This window comes from Thermobia domestica, chromosome 4, assembly GCF_964235325.1.
Source record: "Thermobia domestica chromosome 4, izTheDome1.hap1.1, whole genome shotgun sequence".
Classification (NCBI taxonomy): Eukaryota; Metazoa; Arthropoda; class Insecta; order Zygentoma; family Lepismatidae; genus Thermobia; species Thermobia domestica.
The window spans coordinates 295,540,345-295,557,311 of NC_137457.1; the positions used below are offsets into that span (position 1 = coordinate 295,540,345).

At 37.1% G+C, this 16,967-nt stretch overlaps 1 protein-coding gene across 1 annotated transcript in view; it reads right to left on the reverse strand.

Moving 5' to 3' along the window:
* Positions 1–99: 99 nt before the first annotated feature.
* The window catches only part of LOC145683176 (uncharacterized), a 71,256-nt gene continuing 54,388 nt past the window's right edge, over positions 100–16,967 (reverse strand). Inside the window, exons 7-9 of the mRNA XM_081754540.1 lie at positions 8,260–8,415; positions 2,894–3,090; positions 100–147 (exon numbers count right to left, since the gene is read on the reverse strand). Coding sequence (XP_081610666.1) covers positions 100–147; positions 2,894–3,090; positions 8,260–8,415 — 401 coding nt within the window. The remainder of the gene's footprint in view (positions 148–2,893; positions 3,091–8,259; positions 8,416–16,967) is intronic.

The following is a 16,967-nucleotide window of genomic DNA, read 5'->3' on the forward strand; positions in this document are numbered from 1 at the left end:
CTGATTCAATTAAAGGCCAGCCTTGAACAGAAAGAACCAGTAGACGATCTCTCAGCCAAGCTGACTCTGCTCTTGATAGCTTCGAATACTTTTTTTTCGTCACTCAGCATTTGGCTCACACTTCGGGAAGAAGAGCTGCAAAAAGGGCTGTATGGGAATCAAATAAAAGGTTAACACTATTATTTAATAGTTATGTATATTAATATTACTTTTTGAAGTTTCCTCTCCCGAAAAGCCTAACAGCGGAATGATTGTGGAAGGTACTCTGGGGCCGAAGAGCCTATCAACCTCACCAAATTGTGGAAGCAGAGTGATTCTATACTTTGTATAGTTATTACTTTCTTGTTATTGTAAAATGGTTTCCTTTTTGTTTGTTTTTGTAGGTGAGACAATGTAAGTGGTAGAGAGTAGCAATAAATGATCCAAATATAGGATATATTCATGAGGTACTATAAAATCAATTCATGCAGAGGGACCTTAACAACCGATTCTGATAAAATAGAATCTTTACATTCTTGCATTCCAAGTGTTGCAGATGTTGAAGTTGAGAAAAGTAAATCGAAACGAGGAGCGAGGGAGGAGCTAACATTAATACCAAGGATTTTTGAAGAAGAATTTCTAAATGTGAAATATCAATGCCTTGATTTGGCTACCTGTTTGCCAGGTTTCAATGGGTACCGATCGAGCATATAAAGGACAAGACGAAAGGCTCCAGAGGAGTTCCAGTGTCAATACAGTCAGCGACTAACTTTCTATTTCCAAAAGATTTGCTCGGTTTAGGTACAGACGACAGTTTCTTTCTTTTTGATAACAATTCTTCTGTAAATGGGAGAATTATTGACTTTGGGAGCAAAGTGGGCAAGAAGAGCTTAATCGATAGGGAAATTGCAATAGACGACGGAACATTTAAATATAATAGGAACATTTAAAAGTAGTCCAAAACATTTTTGTCAGTTATATACACTACATGTTGATATTGTGGAGTTGGTGAGTCCAGGACTGTATTGCCTGATGGAGAACCAAAGGAAGGAAAAGTATTTTCAGTTATCTTCACTTGTTACCCCTTATATTTCCAATTGAAAACTGTAAATGTACAAGGCTGACTTTGAAGCATCTGTAACCCAAGCTGTTAGAAAAATATTTCTCGTATGTAAAATTCAATGCTACAACTATCCATTTTAACCAGTATCTATGGAGGAAAATGTAAGAGCTAGAAATGACGAATATGTACATAGACAACGACGAAGTTAGACATCACGTCAGAAAAATAGCAGCACTAGCCTTTATACCGTCAGAACATGATAATATTAATAACATTAAAATTTGCTAAGAAATAGTGAGAATAACTATATTCAATCTTATATATTGATTTATTTTGTGACATGGATCGTCTGTAGATGCATCTGCACAACTTGCAGCTGAAGAGATTAAGTAACAAGACTGCTTTTGTAGCCGCCTAATTGAATAGATTAAATTAAATGTTATTTTTCCTTCATTTCGTTTTCTCTATTCCTTTGTGGCGAGTTGTCATAACATCGACTTGTGAACAAAACAAAGAAACGTTTTGGCAGACAGTGAATTCAACCATCTATTGGGTATTGAGTTGAAAAGTTATTTATAAGTTAGGGTTGAACCAGGGGGGATCCAGGATGGACTTCTGGGAGGGGCGGTGGGTTGTAATACTGCTACTTAAAGCTACTTTTAAGAGCTCCAATCTCTGGGATGGGTTTTATTTATATATAAAATAGGAAAACTTTCTCTTCTGGGGGAAGGATCGCCCCGATCGCCCCCCTGGATCCGCCCCTGGGTTGAACAATACTACTTCAGAATATATTATTCAATATAACGTTCTTTAAAGAAAGGGTGTTTTGGAACAGTGCTTTCTGGAAATGAGTGGAAGCACACATTGGGATTCTCAGCAAGTGGCGTTTTGGGATAAAGTTTTCAATATTTTCATGGAAGAGCGTTAAGGGAAGGGACGTTCTGGAAATTAATAAAATCACTTATTGGGATTCCCAACAAGGCCGTTTTAGGATAAGATTTTCGTATTTTCATGGAAAGTCGCTTTGAGAAGGGGCGTTTTAGGCATACTTCTTAAATATTATTCTCTCAAAAGTATGATGAATGCATTCCTTTTTAAAATGCAAGGTTCTGCATATATCCTTTCCATAATTTTCGGGGCCACGGTGGCTCAGTGGTAGAGCGTTCACCTCTGGTGCTAGGGGTCCCGGGTTCGATCCCAGCCCCCGCCAAGTGAACTTTGTGGTGGACAAACACCGTGTGCGTGGGTTTTCTCGGGGTTCTCCCGTTTCCTCCCACTTTCTTCATTCACCATTTCATTCATTACTCATCATCACCGTCTCCTTTAGCCTAACCGGCATAACCGTGGGACGTAAAACTCAAAGATTTCATTTCATTTCCTTTCCATAATGTTGATCATTTTTATAGTCAATACTTACACACATTTTTGTTTTAAGACAACATATGCAAGCATAGCAAATAAATGTAAGTAAAAGGACTTACCTACATCATCTCTAATTGTATATTCCATATGAAAGTGGAACAGGATATTTTCTCCGACACACGATAACATTATAATTGTTGTAATAATTACTAGATCCCTTGTCAGTGTAGTGTCAGCACCATATTCAGTTAATTTCCGTGTAGTGAACCGCCAATATTTGAAGAGTTGTATGATTCGACGAGTTTTCAAAAGATAGAACAAGTAAACGGAGAATGTTGTGCCATAAAAAACAACGCCACCAAATTGTTCTGCAAGTTCACGTGTTGTTCTCTTATTAAACACAAGTGACACGTCATACAGCGACAGAATCAATTCAAACAGAACGTAAATCATAAGGAAAAAGGTTATGAGGGTAGAAATATGACATACTTCAAATTTTAGCAACATCATGTCACGATTTCTTAGCCCTTTTACGGGAAACAAAAACAATGGTGTGGCAGCAAATAACAACCAATGGATACTTGAGTACAGATCATCTGTTACAGTAAAAGTTTCAGCTTCAGAATTATCCAAGCCGATGTCATTGCGTGATTCCCTTTGCGGGTAGTTGGCGACAGGCGTTTTCACTAGAAGAATAAAAAAATATTCAATAAGGAATTAAATATACAAATCTCAATAACCGTAAAAATAAACTTTTATAACTACAGGATGATTCTTTCAGAACTCATCTAAATGAAGTCCAATTTTCGTGAGGTTTGTGGCAAAAGATGAAGGAAGGATGAGAGATATATATGAGACTATGTTTACTGGTTTAAATTCATCTCGGGTAATATCGGCAACGCCTCAAGAAAAACAGCAAATATTCGCCAGTGTACCTTACAATTGGAAAGAGGTGCAGTGTGGAAGTTTGAATTTTCTCCGTTAGATGGTAACCTCGAAAAGGTCAACAAGAAACAGGAAACTGGACAGTTGTATTGAGAATTGTTGTGCTGTACATTTGTGTGCTATTGTGTGATTTTGATCAGGACACATTGAAAATGGTGTGCTCTTTGGAGCAACGTGTGTTTATCGTTAAAAGTTTTTGGAGAACGGAATCAGATGTTGCTTCGGAAAGGACATTTAAAAACAAATTTGTCTCACTTCTGCCCCAGATAGGAACACAATATTGTCGTTAGTGAATAAATTTGACGAAACAGAATCGTTTCTGAGTGATACAGGGAAGCATCGGAACCCGTAGGTGGATATTGTGGAAGAAGTCAGTTATCGACTCCTTTGTCGCAAGAAACCGGCTATAGCTATTGAACATGTCAAAAGAAGATAAAGCTTAAAAACTAATGTCGTACAAAATTGTACTCTGCAATTAAGCTTTGAAAAGCCAAAACCTCATTTTAATTGTAAGGGACAATGGCGAATATTTGCAGTTTTTCTTGAGGCGTGGATAATATTACCCAGGATGAATTTAAACCAGTAAAGATAATCCCATAAATTTCCCATCCTTCCTTGATCATTTGCCACAAACCACATGAAAATCGGACTTCAGTTAGAAATTCAAGACCTGAATGAAATTCATGAGTTCTAAAAAACATCCTGTATAAAATTTTATTTTTAAACAACTGATTTTAAGCCCATTTGTTTAAAATGTTACAAACAACAGAAACAGTATAATGGACTATGAAAGTGTTCTGTAACTATGCAGTGCAATTCCTGTACTGTAATGCAACCATAATCATGCTGAAGAATGTATGGTTGGATACGAAAATGCTACTGGGCCGTGATTAAAACAATATCCGTTGAGGGAGGTATTTTCTAATCTAGCTCCAATATTTAGATTTTATAAAAATTTATATGGGATCAACGGAAAGGTACACTCTTTCAAAAAAATAGAATCATAAAAATCGATGGATCTATATTGAAGTATGCATGAACTCATTATATGTATTGCATTGCATTTTTAAATACCCAAAATCAAGCGAACACGACTACTATTCTTTCATGAAAAATATTGCTGTGCAGCATATCAGGCCCGTAGCCAGCCCAAAAACTTAGGGGGAAAGGGCGGCTGAAGTTAGGGGGCCCGATCCAACCATATGATAGTTCATCACCGTATTATAGTTCTTTTGCAAGCCTACTGCAAAACTTTTAGAGGGCTAGCAAAAATTTAGGGGGGGCGGCCCCCCTAGACCCCCCTGGATACGGGCCTGCAGCATATTATAAACTTTACATTAGCAAACAAGAATATTATTTGAGTGATATAATACCGCGAACAAAAGATATTAATCTCACGTATTTTAAGCCATACGTACTTTAGAAAATACATTTAAGTGCATTACCTGCTTTATTACACGGGATCATATATATGAGTAACAATCTTACTTATCTGTTTTCACTTAAAGAAGTTCCTGATCTTCGTTTGCTTTCATTTGATTATTTTTTACACGTTCAATAAAATCTTCAATTTTATTTATTGCTTGAAATACGCCATTAATACCATATGGTTTACACTGAATAGATCTTCTTAAAGGACCTTTCCTAGTAGGATAATGAAATCGGTCCTTGATCCAAATTGTGTCGTTATTGACCCAAAATGTTAGTTTTGACCTAAGATCACCCCAAAAAAGTTTCGACCTCCTACCTTCATCACTTACCGAATTATCGTATCATACAGGCTAAAAAGAAATTAATATCTTTAAACTCTAGATGGGGTGGTCCAAACAATTTGAAAGTTTCACAGGCTGTAGATACTACGTAGGTGCAAATTCGAACATTTTTTCAAAAAATCGATGCTTATTTTCTTGTTTTATTTTCTCTTTTTTGCGTATTGAAAATTTCAAAAATTGTAAAAAAAAAAAAAAAAAAAAAAAAAAAATTGAGGGGAATGTCGCTGATTTTTTTGTTCAATATGTTGTAATACATATATTTTACAACATATCTTAGGTACAACATATATTTTTTTTAAGGTCTGAAAGTGATGGCGACTTTGTCAAAAAAGAATAAAACAAAAAGAACGTGAAGAACAAGATGCATACATGCTTACCGCAGTTCAGACCTTCCATCTTTTGATTATGAAAACCTAATGAAGTAGGGTTAGGCTATTTATTTCAAATTAAACAATTAAAAATATGCATATTTATGCAACATACTACTATGAAAAATAGTAAAAAAAAATAAGCATTTATCTTTGAGCCTATATATCACAACAAGTAATGGAAGACATGCTTGTGAGGCCGCAGTGGTTCAGTGGTAGAGCGTTCACCTCTGGTGCATGGGGTCCGGGTTCAACCCTGCTCCCGCCAAGTGAACATTGTGGTGGACAAACACCGTGTGCGTGGGTTTCCTCGGGGTTCTCCTGTTTCCTCCCACTTTCTTCATTCCACCATTTCACTCATTTCTCCTCCTCACTGTTTCTTTTAGCCTAGCCGGCATAACCGTGGGACGTTAAATTCAAACATTTCATTTCAAGTCATTTTCGTTGATAGGTCTCTATGCATACTTGTTTTCGAAAACTGGAAAGGCTGTAAGCTTTCTTACCACAATCCTTCTAAAGTTGTAATCGTCGAGAGTGTCTTCAAAATTTGCCGTCAAAGAACTCCATATCTAAAGTGCTCGGGTATTGTTTTCCGAATGCGAACATGGTTGGATTTTCTATCGTGAAGCATTGATTCTCTGTGTGGTATATGTGTTCTCACACATTGCTGATTAAGCACTAATTGCTACAATCCCTACGTTTTGGAAAGCACCTTCATATGGATATAATAATCTAAGTAAGATCTTTAAAATAATACTGTCGCTCTTGTTGTTGGATAAAACATTTTCTTTAAGAACTTCAACTTCTAATTCGAAAGCCTGTTTATTACAGACTAGAAGATTTAATATTGGCAATGAGTCGGAACTGTTAAAAATTGTTTCTGACTGTGGCAACAAATAATTGAGGGATTTCGAAAACTGTTCATTATTCCCTGCAAATCTCTCATTAGCTTCTAACATTGTATGGTCGAATGCCTCATTAAAATTTTGCTTTAGGTGAATTGATTCATCTTAAGTCATGTTTAGAGAATATTCAACAACAATTTTTTTAAAGACAGGAAAACGAAACTTTCGAGATCCTATCAATGGGGGAAACTCAGGATCTGAAACTTTAGTACAAATGTTATGTAATTTGTCTTTGGCTGTAGTAAGCATTTTGTCAAATCCAGACTGTTTTTTCTATTCCAAAACTGACAGACAATACCTCGTAACTTAATCTGCTTTTCCGAGATTCATTTCTCTGTCTTGTAATGCACAGTTAGCTGGTTTAGATACTGATAGGATTTGCAACATTAGAGTGGTAATGAAACAAAATTCTAACCTGCAACACTTTCTTAAAGGACCCGTGGTTTCAATAGATAACTCACTAGCAAATGTGGAAGAGGCATCCTGTTAGGAAAGGAGATGTTTGTCTCACTGACAAATGGGTCGATTCCATGAGTCATTTGTAGTACAAGGGGAATTATAAATTATGAAACGTACGGAAAGGTTGTAAACCCTCTCTAGTTTCCAGGGAATTCCAAGATCATGGATTGGTCTCTGATGGCTTGTTGTCATACTGTTGGATTCTGTACCTTGTGTAGCGACGTTACCTGACACCAAATGGGAATTTGGATTTGCTGTAACGCTCCGGCACTGACACTGGAGATCCCGGGAGACTCCTTTTCGCTAGAGGAGTTCTCTCTACCAGTAGGTATAACTGGAAGATGAGCTCCGACTCAACGCGCTGAAAGATTTATTCCATTACCATTCTCCAGAACGGTTCGCACTTTCAGATTGGAACTGAGTCGGTTTAACCCTTTTGGGATTTTGGAATTTTTACAGTAAATTTTAGACTTTCTTTCAAGCAGCTACTGCATCAATACAATTTATCCTAGGATTTTGGTTTGTACCTCATTCTCTTCAGAATAAAGTAACATTCCAAACGGTACCATTTACATGTCCGTATAGTATACGGGAAAAGAAGATTTCAAAGAAAATGGGGATTTTTCCAAAAGTTTAGGCCCTTGTGGATCAGCCCTGTCTTAAAGAGGGGGAGGGGAGAGAAGAAGGAGGAAAGAATCTATAATACATATACCCTATCTGATGGTCATATCGACGACACACACACGCACACACACACACACACACACACATATATATATACGTGTGTACGTGCATCCCATAAAATCTTTTAGACAGCATATGCGAGAGAACAAAATACGCCTATTGTACTGTAGTCCTAAAGGCCATACCGTCGCGGTGGCTCAGTGGTAGAGCGTTCACCTCTGGTGCATTGAGTCACTGGCTCGATCCCAGCTCGCGCCAAGTGAACTTTGTGGTGGACAAACGCCGTGTACGTGGGATTTCTCGGGGTTCTCCTGTTTCCTCCCACTGTTTTCATTCCACCATTTCCTTCATTTCTCATCATCACCATTTCCTTGAACCTAACCGGCATAACTGTGGGACGTAAAACTCAAAGATTTAATTTCTTGTTTTTGAAGGTTGAAACTGATGATGTCATGACCCCGCCAACTTGATGAGCTCCTTCTTAAAACAAATGTGACCTGTTTCCCAATGCATGTGAGACTGAACCATAAAAAGATGCGACAGTAGTAGATGTTAAGTGGACGTTTTAAAACAATACACGCGTATGGTATACAGACGTATATCCCGAAATAGTTAAAGTGCTCAGGTACCTGCTTCAGGACGCCTGCCCAATCCACCGTGGATAAAGATGTTATTTAATTATTGTACACCAAGTAACATTAATAGGAATTCGAACATCTTACCCATAACTGTGTGTTTGGCTTGTACGGTGTCTATTTTAGATTGTCGAAGAAGCATATTTTCACAAGTAGTAATCTTTTGGATTTCACCTTCGATATTGGGGAGAGCAGACGACATCATTAAAGAAACAGCATTCGACCCATTGAAGAAAAAATTATCTTTTCAAACAGAAGTTACATTTATAGAAATAAGACATAATTACAGCTGCGTAAATATTCCCACATATCTGTAAACACATCCAGAATACAGAGGCTTTTGAATCACTCCAAAGAGAAAATATTCTCTTCACGACGAATAAATAAACCGAGATCGATACCGATGGGACACCCGACAGGGAATTTGATTGAGTGTTGGTCAACTAATAAGAAATGAAGGCCTGTTTCTTCATTATCAATTCTATTGAATAGATACATATTCATTAACTACTTCTATTGACGGAATAGCATCCTACCTATAAGTTCTTGACATGCTGTCAAATGGAGTAAAAGCAAAAATTCCTATAAACATACTGTATAAGGTTTCTTTTACTCCCTTACTCTTGGACATGTTGATTGACGCAATTAGAACGTTTGTGAAAGAACAAACACATGGATGTAATTTGAGATATTTGTTGCTCTTTATTACATTGTAGGCTTATAATTCTATGAAAAGATAAATATAAGCGGCTCTTCTGTTTCATTTGATGGATTTTGATTTCTATCGTTACATGTAGAAAGTACCATTGTCAATATTTTCATTCTTTGAGCAAGAGCGTCATTTCAGATTTTACTTGCGGCGGAAGAGGCAATATTTTTCTACCTTCTCATTCTTCCATCACTTGTCCACACGAAATAAAAAAAAAAAAAAGTTGAAGAAATCACTGCTATGTAGAGAAATTCTTATCTCAGAAAGTAAACTGATGGTGGTTTTCAAATGACCAACCGTATTGTGTAATACAACATTGTTTACAATACATACAAGTATACGAGGCATGATCAAAAAGTATCCAAATCAATGAAGCGCGGGAGACTTTCTTCAGTGTAGATGTAGAGGGGACACTCATGCGCAGTTGTGAATTTTTTCCCCGCCAGCAGCCAGAAACCGTCAGTCGCTAGCAGTGAACCAACGAGTGAAGACGTGTAGTGAGCGGTAATCGGAATTCTTTTTTTTTTTTTTTTGGTAAAATGATAGAAAAACTTGATATTGCATCAAATTTTGCCAAAAGCTTTGCTATACCGAAGCGGAAACCATTCGATCGGATTAGTGCATTTAGTTTTGAACGAGAATTTGGGCATGAGGACAGTGTCCGCGAAATTTGATTCAGGTTTTCATCAACAAACGTAATATTCTTAAGTGTTGTCAGGCTTCCTACTCACCTAATATGGCTGCGTGTGACTTATGGTTATTTCCCAAGCTGAAAATGGCACTAAAAGGGACTTGATTTGGGTCAAGAGAAGACATCACGCGGAATTTGACGGCACGGTTGCTCAGCATTCCAAAAACTGCGTTCCAGAAGTGTATTCAAGAATGGCGAGAGCACTGGGAAAAGTATGTGCATTACTAAGGAGACCATTGTGAAGGGAATTAATTTTGGATATACCAAATCAGTAAAAGTGTTTTTGGCAACCAAAGGTTTCAATACTTTTTGAACACACCTCGTATATATCCGCCCTTCTTACTCGGAATTTTACTTGTTAAGACTTGTATTGCTGTCCAGGCCCCCGTATCCAGGGGGGTCTAGGGGGGCGGGGCGCCCTAAATTTTTACTGGCCACCTAAAATTTTCAAGGTAGGCTTGCAAATGAACTATAATATGGTTGGATCGCCCCTCCTAACTTCGGCCGGGCCCCCCTACAATTTTGAGCTGGCTACGTGCCTGTTGCTGTCTGATGAAAGTTATAATACACGTGATGAACCATACACATTTCATAATAATTTATATTTATGAGAAATATTGCAATATGATATCGGTATACCTAGGTATAGTACGTTATTTACAATTATCACTACAATGTCATACAATCCTAACAGATTACTTAAACATATTCATACACTTTAGTCCCGAGAGCTCCTTCGTGGCTAAGCGGTTAGCGTACGCGCCTTTGGCGTGGGAGACCCGGGTTCAATTCCCGGCGGGAGCTCATGTGGTTCGGATTCCACGTTAATCAGTAGGTCCACGTCTCATATAGCCTCGCTGCTGAAAGGGACGCTAAACTAAAATCAACTCAACTTTAGTCCCGGTCCAGGGATATTGTTACATTGATTGAAACACATAGCGTCCAATTCATAAATTTTGGAATACCCGAGATCAATTATGAAACTCTCGATACCGTTGAGGTCCTAGTTCAGTCCTTCGATACCGTTACGGATTTATACCATTATACTTTCATGAAAAGGGACCGCGGTAGCTCAGTGGTAGAACATTCACCTCTCGTGCATGGGGTCATTGGTTCGATCCCAGCTCATGACAAGTGAACTTTGTGGTGGACAAAACAACATGTGCGTGAGTTTTCTCGGGATTCTTGCGTTTCCTCCCACTTTCTTCATTCCACCATTTCATTCATTCTCATCGTCTCCTTTAGCCCAACCGGCATAACCGTGGGGCGTAAAACTTAAAGATTTCATTTTCATATTTGTATTAGGCCTTTTAAGGTTACTCAGGGATGTAGCCATGGGGGGAGGGCATCGGGGCCAGGCCCCCTAAATGATTTCCTGGCCTCCCAAAATGACCAGCTTACAAATAATTTATGGTGAAATGTATGGAAAAAATACTATTTTACCATACCGATCGATAAATAGTATGGTATCTCTTTCTTATACCGATCGGAAACTAATATAGGACCGTATACTTTTTTGTGACAGTAGATTACATAATTTACTGCGATTTATATTTGACAATTTGAAGACAAACGTTTTAACAATATACTACAAATACTACCATTAAACAATGGTACTAAACTAATTAGTAAGTACATCATACTTTTATATGCTATAACTAGTGTTAAAAAAATTTTTTTCAGATGGAAAATTTGGTGAAAAATAACGTTTTTATTGTTTTTCAGTTGGATTTTGTTCGCTTATTCAGTGCTACTTGGTGGGGCGCGGTGGCTCAGTGGTAGAGCGTTCACCTCTGGTGCTTGGGGTCCCGGGTTCGATCCCAGCCCCCGCCAAATGAACCTTGTGGTGGACAAACACCGTGCTCGTGGGTTTTCTCGGGGTTCTCCCGTTTCCTCCCACTTTCTTCATTCCACCATTTCACTCATCTCTCATCATCACCGTCTCCTTTAGCCTAACCGGCATAACTGTGGGACGTAAAACTCAAAGATTTCATTTCATTTCAGTGCTACTTGGTGTAAAACAGGGAGTGAGACATTGCTGTTAATAAAATATTAATGTTTTTTATTCACGAATAATAAATACATATTTTTGTCAGGAAATCTTGAAGAAATTAAGTGCAATTTCAAAGAAAATAAGTTCAAGAATGTTCTGTCCCTTTTTGTGGAGGTCTGTGATCCCTTGGCCCTCACACCGTGAGTTGAATGCGAATGGAGATAAGGCGAAGGTCAGTTGTTGGTGTGGGCATATCCAACATACTACTTGGTTGTGGCAGTTCAGTTACACAGTGAACTTGCGTAAGGACAGTGTTAACATGGGACCTCCAGAGAGCGTCAAAAGGGCGTGTATGCTATACGAGTTCAAACTGGAGTCAAACCGCCGCTGCAGTGGGACGGAAGATACGCCAGGCTTTTGGTGATGGTGTCGTGACTACGTAAACAGTGTAGCGGTGGCTTAACAAATTTAAGGACGGTGACGAAACACTCGAAGACACACCACATGCCGTGAAGACCAACACATGTAGAAAATGAATGTTTTCAGGCAGCAATTGAGGCTACCAGTGGCCAGATATGTGAGGAACTGGGACTACAATTCAGCGTGAGTGGAGAAACCATTCGACAGCACCTCCATCAACTGGAGATACACTACAAGTTGGGTCGATGGATCCCACATGATTTGACTGAAGGCTAGGAGGCAACGCGAGATGACATTTGTGTTTCTTTGCTCTTTCGTCTCAGAAAGTGGCTATTTCTGGACAGAGCATTGACATGTGGTGAGAAGTGGCTTTTGTACGAAGCTCCAGGGCGCCGTTATCATTGGTTAGCATCCCATGAACCGGTTTCAAAACAGCCGAAAACAGCCTGCACCAGAAGAAGGTTCTACTGTGTATTTGGTGGACTGTTCGGCATTGTATTGGGAACTGCTACCAGCTGGTCAGAGCACCAATGCAACTGTGTACTATCAGCAGTTTAGCAGTGTTCAAAAAAAAAAAAAAAAACTTAAAACTTCTGAATCGCAAAGAAGTCCTCGTGTCACCGGACAACGCTAAGCCCTACGTGGCTAGGATGACCTGGGACACCATTCTATGCCTTGGATGGGAAACACTATTGCATCCGCTATACTTCCCGGACATTGCACCGTCCAATTATCACCTGTTCAATTCGTTGGACAATCACTTTAAATCACTAGTTAAGGTGCAAAATGCCCTTGATACCTTCTCTTCACGGCCCACGCAGTTCTACCGCGATGGAATCCATGGCCTCCCAGAACGTTGAGAGAAGGATGGGGATGCTGATGGGGACTATTTTTGATCTTCCAGGTACGTCTAAGCCCCAGGTGACATATCGATGTTCGAAGGTTGTGAGTGAGAAAGCGATAGAACTTTCTTGGTTACCTTTAAAGATAAGTTCTGTATACAAGGGCTTACATTGAAATAGTTATGCACAAAGGTATAATGTCTGGTCCGGGACAGTAGTTCTTGGTTATACATAATAAAAACTACCTAGAATATAGTTTATGGAGAAAAAGCAAAGTAATAATAATAATAATAATAATAATAATAATAATAATAATAATAATAATAATAATAATAATAATAATAATAATAATAATAATAATAATAATAATAAAGTATATAAATAAAAATAATAAATATAATAATAATAATAAGCTTAAAAAGTGTTTTTAATTTTCCGGAAGGAGACCAAAATTTTCCGGGTTTTTCAGGCCTCAAAAACACGAGATGCAAACAATTTTATTTTGTTTTGCATATTGTAGATAGTCCCCCTTCAAAAACGACGGGCCTCTCCTACCTAAACCCGCTGGCTACACCCCTGAGGTTAATGTATCTTTTAGCACTCTTAGAGCACATTACCTCAAGTTCAGTTTACGTATAGTTGTTTTGATACGACTATTCCATCTGAAGTGCCCTTCTATTATAATGCCTAGACATTTTGTTTCGTTGACTAACTGTATGGATAGGCCCTTTAGATTTATTGTAGAATTACTAATAATTTTAGCATGTGCTGAATGGAAAAGTATATATTGTTTCTTTCGTATTGTTTAAGCCTAACTGATTACTAACAAACCAAAAGCGAAGTTTTTTTTTATGTCCTGTACATTGCTAACAAGATATTTTTATATATTTTGATAAGAACCGAAGTATCGTCCGCATACAGTATAATTTTTATATCTACATTTCTAGGTAGACTATTTATATATAGTAGAAACAGGAATGGACCTATCGAGCCTTGTGGCACTCCATATTTTATTTCTCGATAAGTCGGTTTGTATTTTATTTGAGTATCTCTTCTATTTCTTATAATTTCGACTGATTGCTTCCTATTTTCTAAATAACGTTTGAATAATTTGAGATATTTTCCATTTATGCCATAATTTCCTTTTTCTTCTTCTTCTTCTTTTTTTTTGAAACGATCTCACAGTTTGTTACATCAAACGCCTTACACAGATCGTTTTTGTATTAGATGCCTTATAATTTTAAAAATAAAGTACTTGATAAAGGTTAGATTGAACGTAATCATTACAGCTTTTGTAGTGCATGTATTCTATATTTGCAACATTTTGCAACAAATTTGAGATTTGACTTCGTCGACAATTCCAGCCTGTGATTGTCATTTGCGATCTTTCTTCAGCAGCTCTCTTTCTTTGGCTTTGTCAAACATAGATGCTACTCCGATGACGTCATTAATCAGAAACGCTTTGCTTTTTTGAGGAAGGAACCTAAAAATAGAAAATGAAACAGAAATTACTATTTTGCTCCTGTACTTACAACTATAGGCTGAGTAGAAATTTTCGAACCAAAAGGAAAACTAATGAACAGCGGGTTACTTTAATGTAAAATGTACCTCACATTCTCAATATAGTTGCCTAGAATAGTTAGGGGAAGACCTTGTACCTGTGAACACTTTTAGAGTCTTCGAAATTTTGGTGCTAATATTCAGCACTTTTCCCCTAATTTTTGTCGTATATTTGAAGTGCCATCTCTTTGCTATCAGATAGGATGATTTTTAAACATGTTACATAATTACAATAGCTTTTATAGGATATAATAAGAAAACATCCGTTTTATTTTCAGGTACATTATGGTCATGTACCATTAAACAGACCCTCTTGTACCTTTGAACAAATTGATAATTACAATGTTTCTGAGGCAATAATATAAAAAGAAACCACAAATATTAATAGTTATAAATTATAATAAAAGGTTTAGCTATAAACAGTTCCCCAGAATTGAAATTTTATTAATTAAATTAAAAATTGAAGAAAAGTTATAACAAAACCTTGTGAACAATAAAGTTGAGCATATACAGCTCTTTTAACATAACCTTATATGTTATAAAATAAGCGAATATTTAGAAACTACTTAAAATTATAATTAATAACTTTATATCCTAACCTAACCTATATACAATATATCAATTGTTTTAACTACTTACATTGTGTAGCTTTAAACAGTATTATTTGTCGTTCAAATGTACACGATGCATTAATGTTCATAGGTACAAGACGGCCACCATTACGAAAAAAAGTTCTTCACTAACTTAAATATTGAACAGAAGTTAAAACTAAAAATATTATTGTATTCACCAATGATTCTACCCCAAGTTGGACAAATAAATATCACAAGTTGCGAAAACCGAAGAGCACAAAACTCAAAAGATAACTACAAAAAATCTTCGTTTTGGGGGTGAAAATATTAAAAGGAACTTTACTCGACACAGCACTCAGTAAACAACAGCCAAACGCATTTGTAGTGCTTTTTTTCATTTACTCTTTCAAACGAATTTTAATTACTGCACCTAGATAGCTCTGAATTTGAGAAAAGCACAGGTGTTCAAAGGTACATTGTTTCAAAGGTACAACACCTTCCCCTATGTTTATGACGAACTGATTTGGTTTCGGTTTCAAATCAGTAGCATTGGCTTATGCAGTTCACAAGAGCGAGTGAATCACCAAATATTGTGCGCTGTTTGTTGCTCCTTAAGATATTTAATAATTATTATTATTATTATATTTTATCATCGTTTCGTTTCTTTCTTTTATTTCTTTAAATTTAAAATAGATTCTTCGCTTGCTTTACTCCTTGTGTATGTAGTACATTCCATCATTACACCACGTTCACAACGGGGCTGCGAGAGTCATAGACTACTTATGTTATTGTGTAATACAGAAGGGAAGCGCGGGCAGCGGAGCAGAGGAACTTCGATCTCCTGACATTCAAAAAAGATTTCAATGTGCAGCATTGACAGGTGTTGTTGACTTGTTTCCAGTAATGTGACGCTTTACACAGAATCAAAGAATGAACTTCTACAACTGAAAATATAATATACAGTATGTCCGTAAAGTCGTTCAACCCAAAGTTTGATCGCATATATCTTTTGAATCAAAAACGATAAAGACCTGAAACTTAAAACAAATGTAACCGTGTTCTATGTAGATATTTTTGAGATCATGACCGAAGTTGGAATTTATAAAGTTTCTGTGTAGTAACGAAAGAAAGTACCGAAACTGTAAAATAAAAAATAAAAAAATACAATAAAATAAATGTACAAAATGAATCAATATTGAGTTGCAGAAAACTGAGTTTCTGCAGGTGAATCTCTGTTATATGTGCTATATGCACCAACATTTATCCATTGGTGCGAAAGTATGACAAAGTTGATACAGTGTTGCCATATAAAAAGGCTATTTAATGCAAGTCCGTAAAATTGGTGTTTTTTTGACAGAAACTCAGCCCCTGGCAACACTGTTGTCGTAAAATTACTGCAAAAGGTGTGTTTTAGGTTAATTAATGATAAGCAATGAGAATTTGCACATAATTGATAACCTGAATTTTTATGCAAAAATTGGCGATATTCAATTTTTGTAGAATTTTTTTTGCATAAAAACTCAGATTATCAATTATGTGCAAATTCTCATTGCTTATCATTCGCCTTGCTTCTTCGTGACTAAGCGGTTAGCGTACTCGCCTTTGGCGTGGAAGACCCGGCTTCGATTCCCGGCGGGAGTTCATGTGGTTCGGATTTCTCGTTAATCAGTAGGTCCCGTCTCATATAGCCTCTCTGCTGAAAGGGACGTTAAATTCAAAATCAACTCAAATCGAATAAAGTAATGCGTGTATGCATATGCTTGCTTATCTATCTATCATTAGATTTTTACATAGAAAGACGCGACCTAGAATTATCAAATTTTGCACATAGATAGCTTTTGGCCAAATTTATTCCTGTATAAAGTTTCTTTTTAAGTTTCGGCTCGGAATGTATCAGATTCGGGAAGGATTGAAAATGTATGCGAAAACATATACAAGTTTCTAGCTGTTTCTGATAACACCGTGCGTGTGTGCAACCTCCATTATCTAATGGTTGTGCAGGCCTATA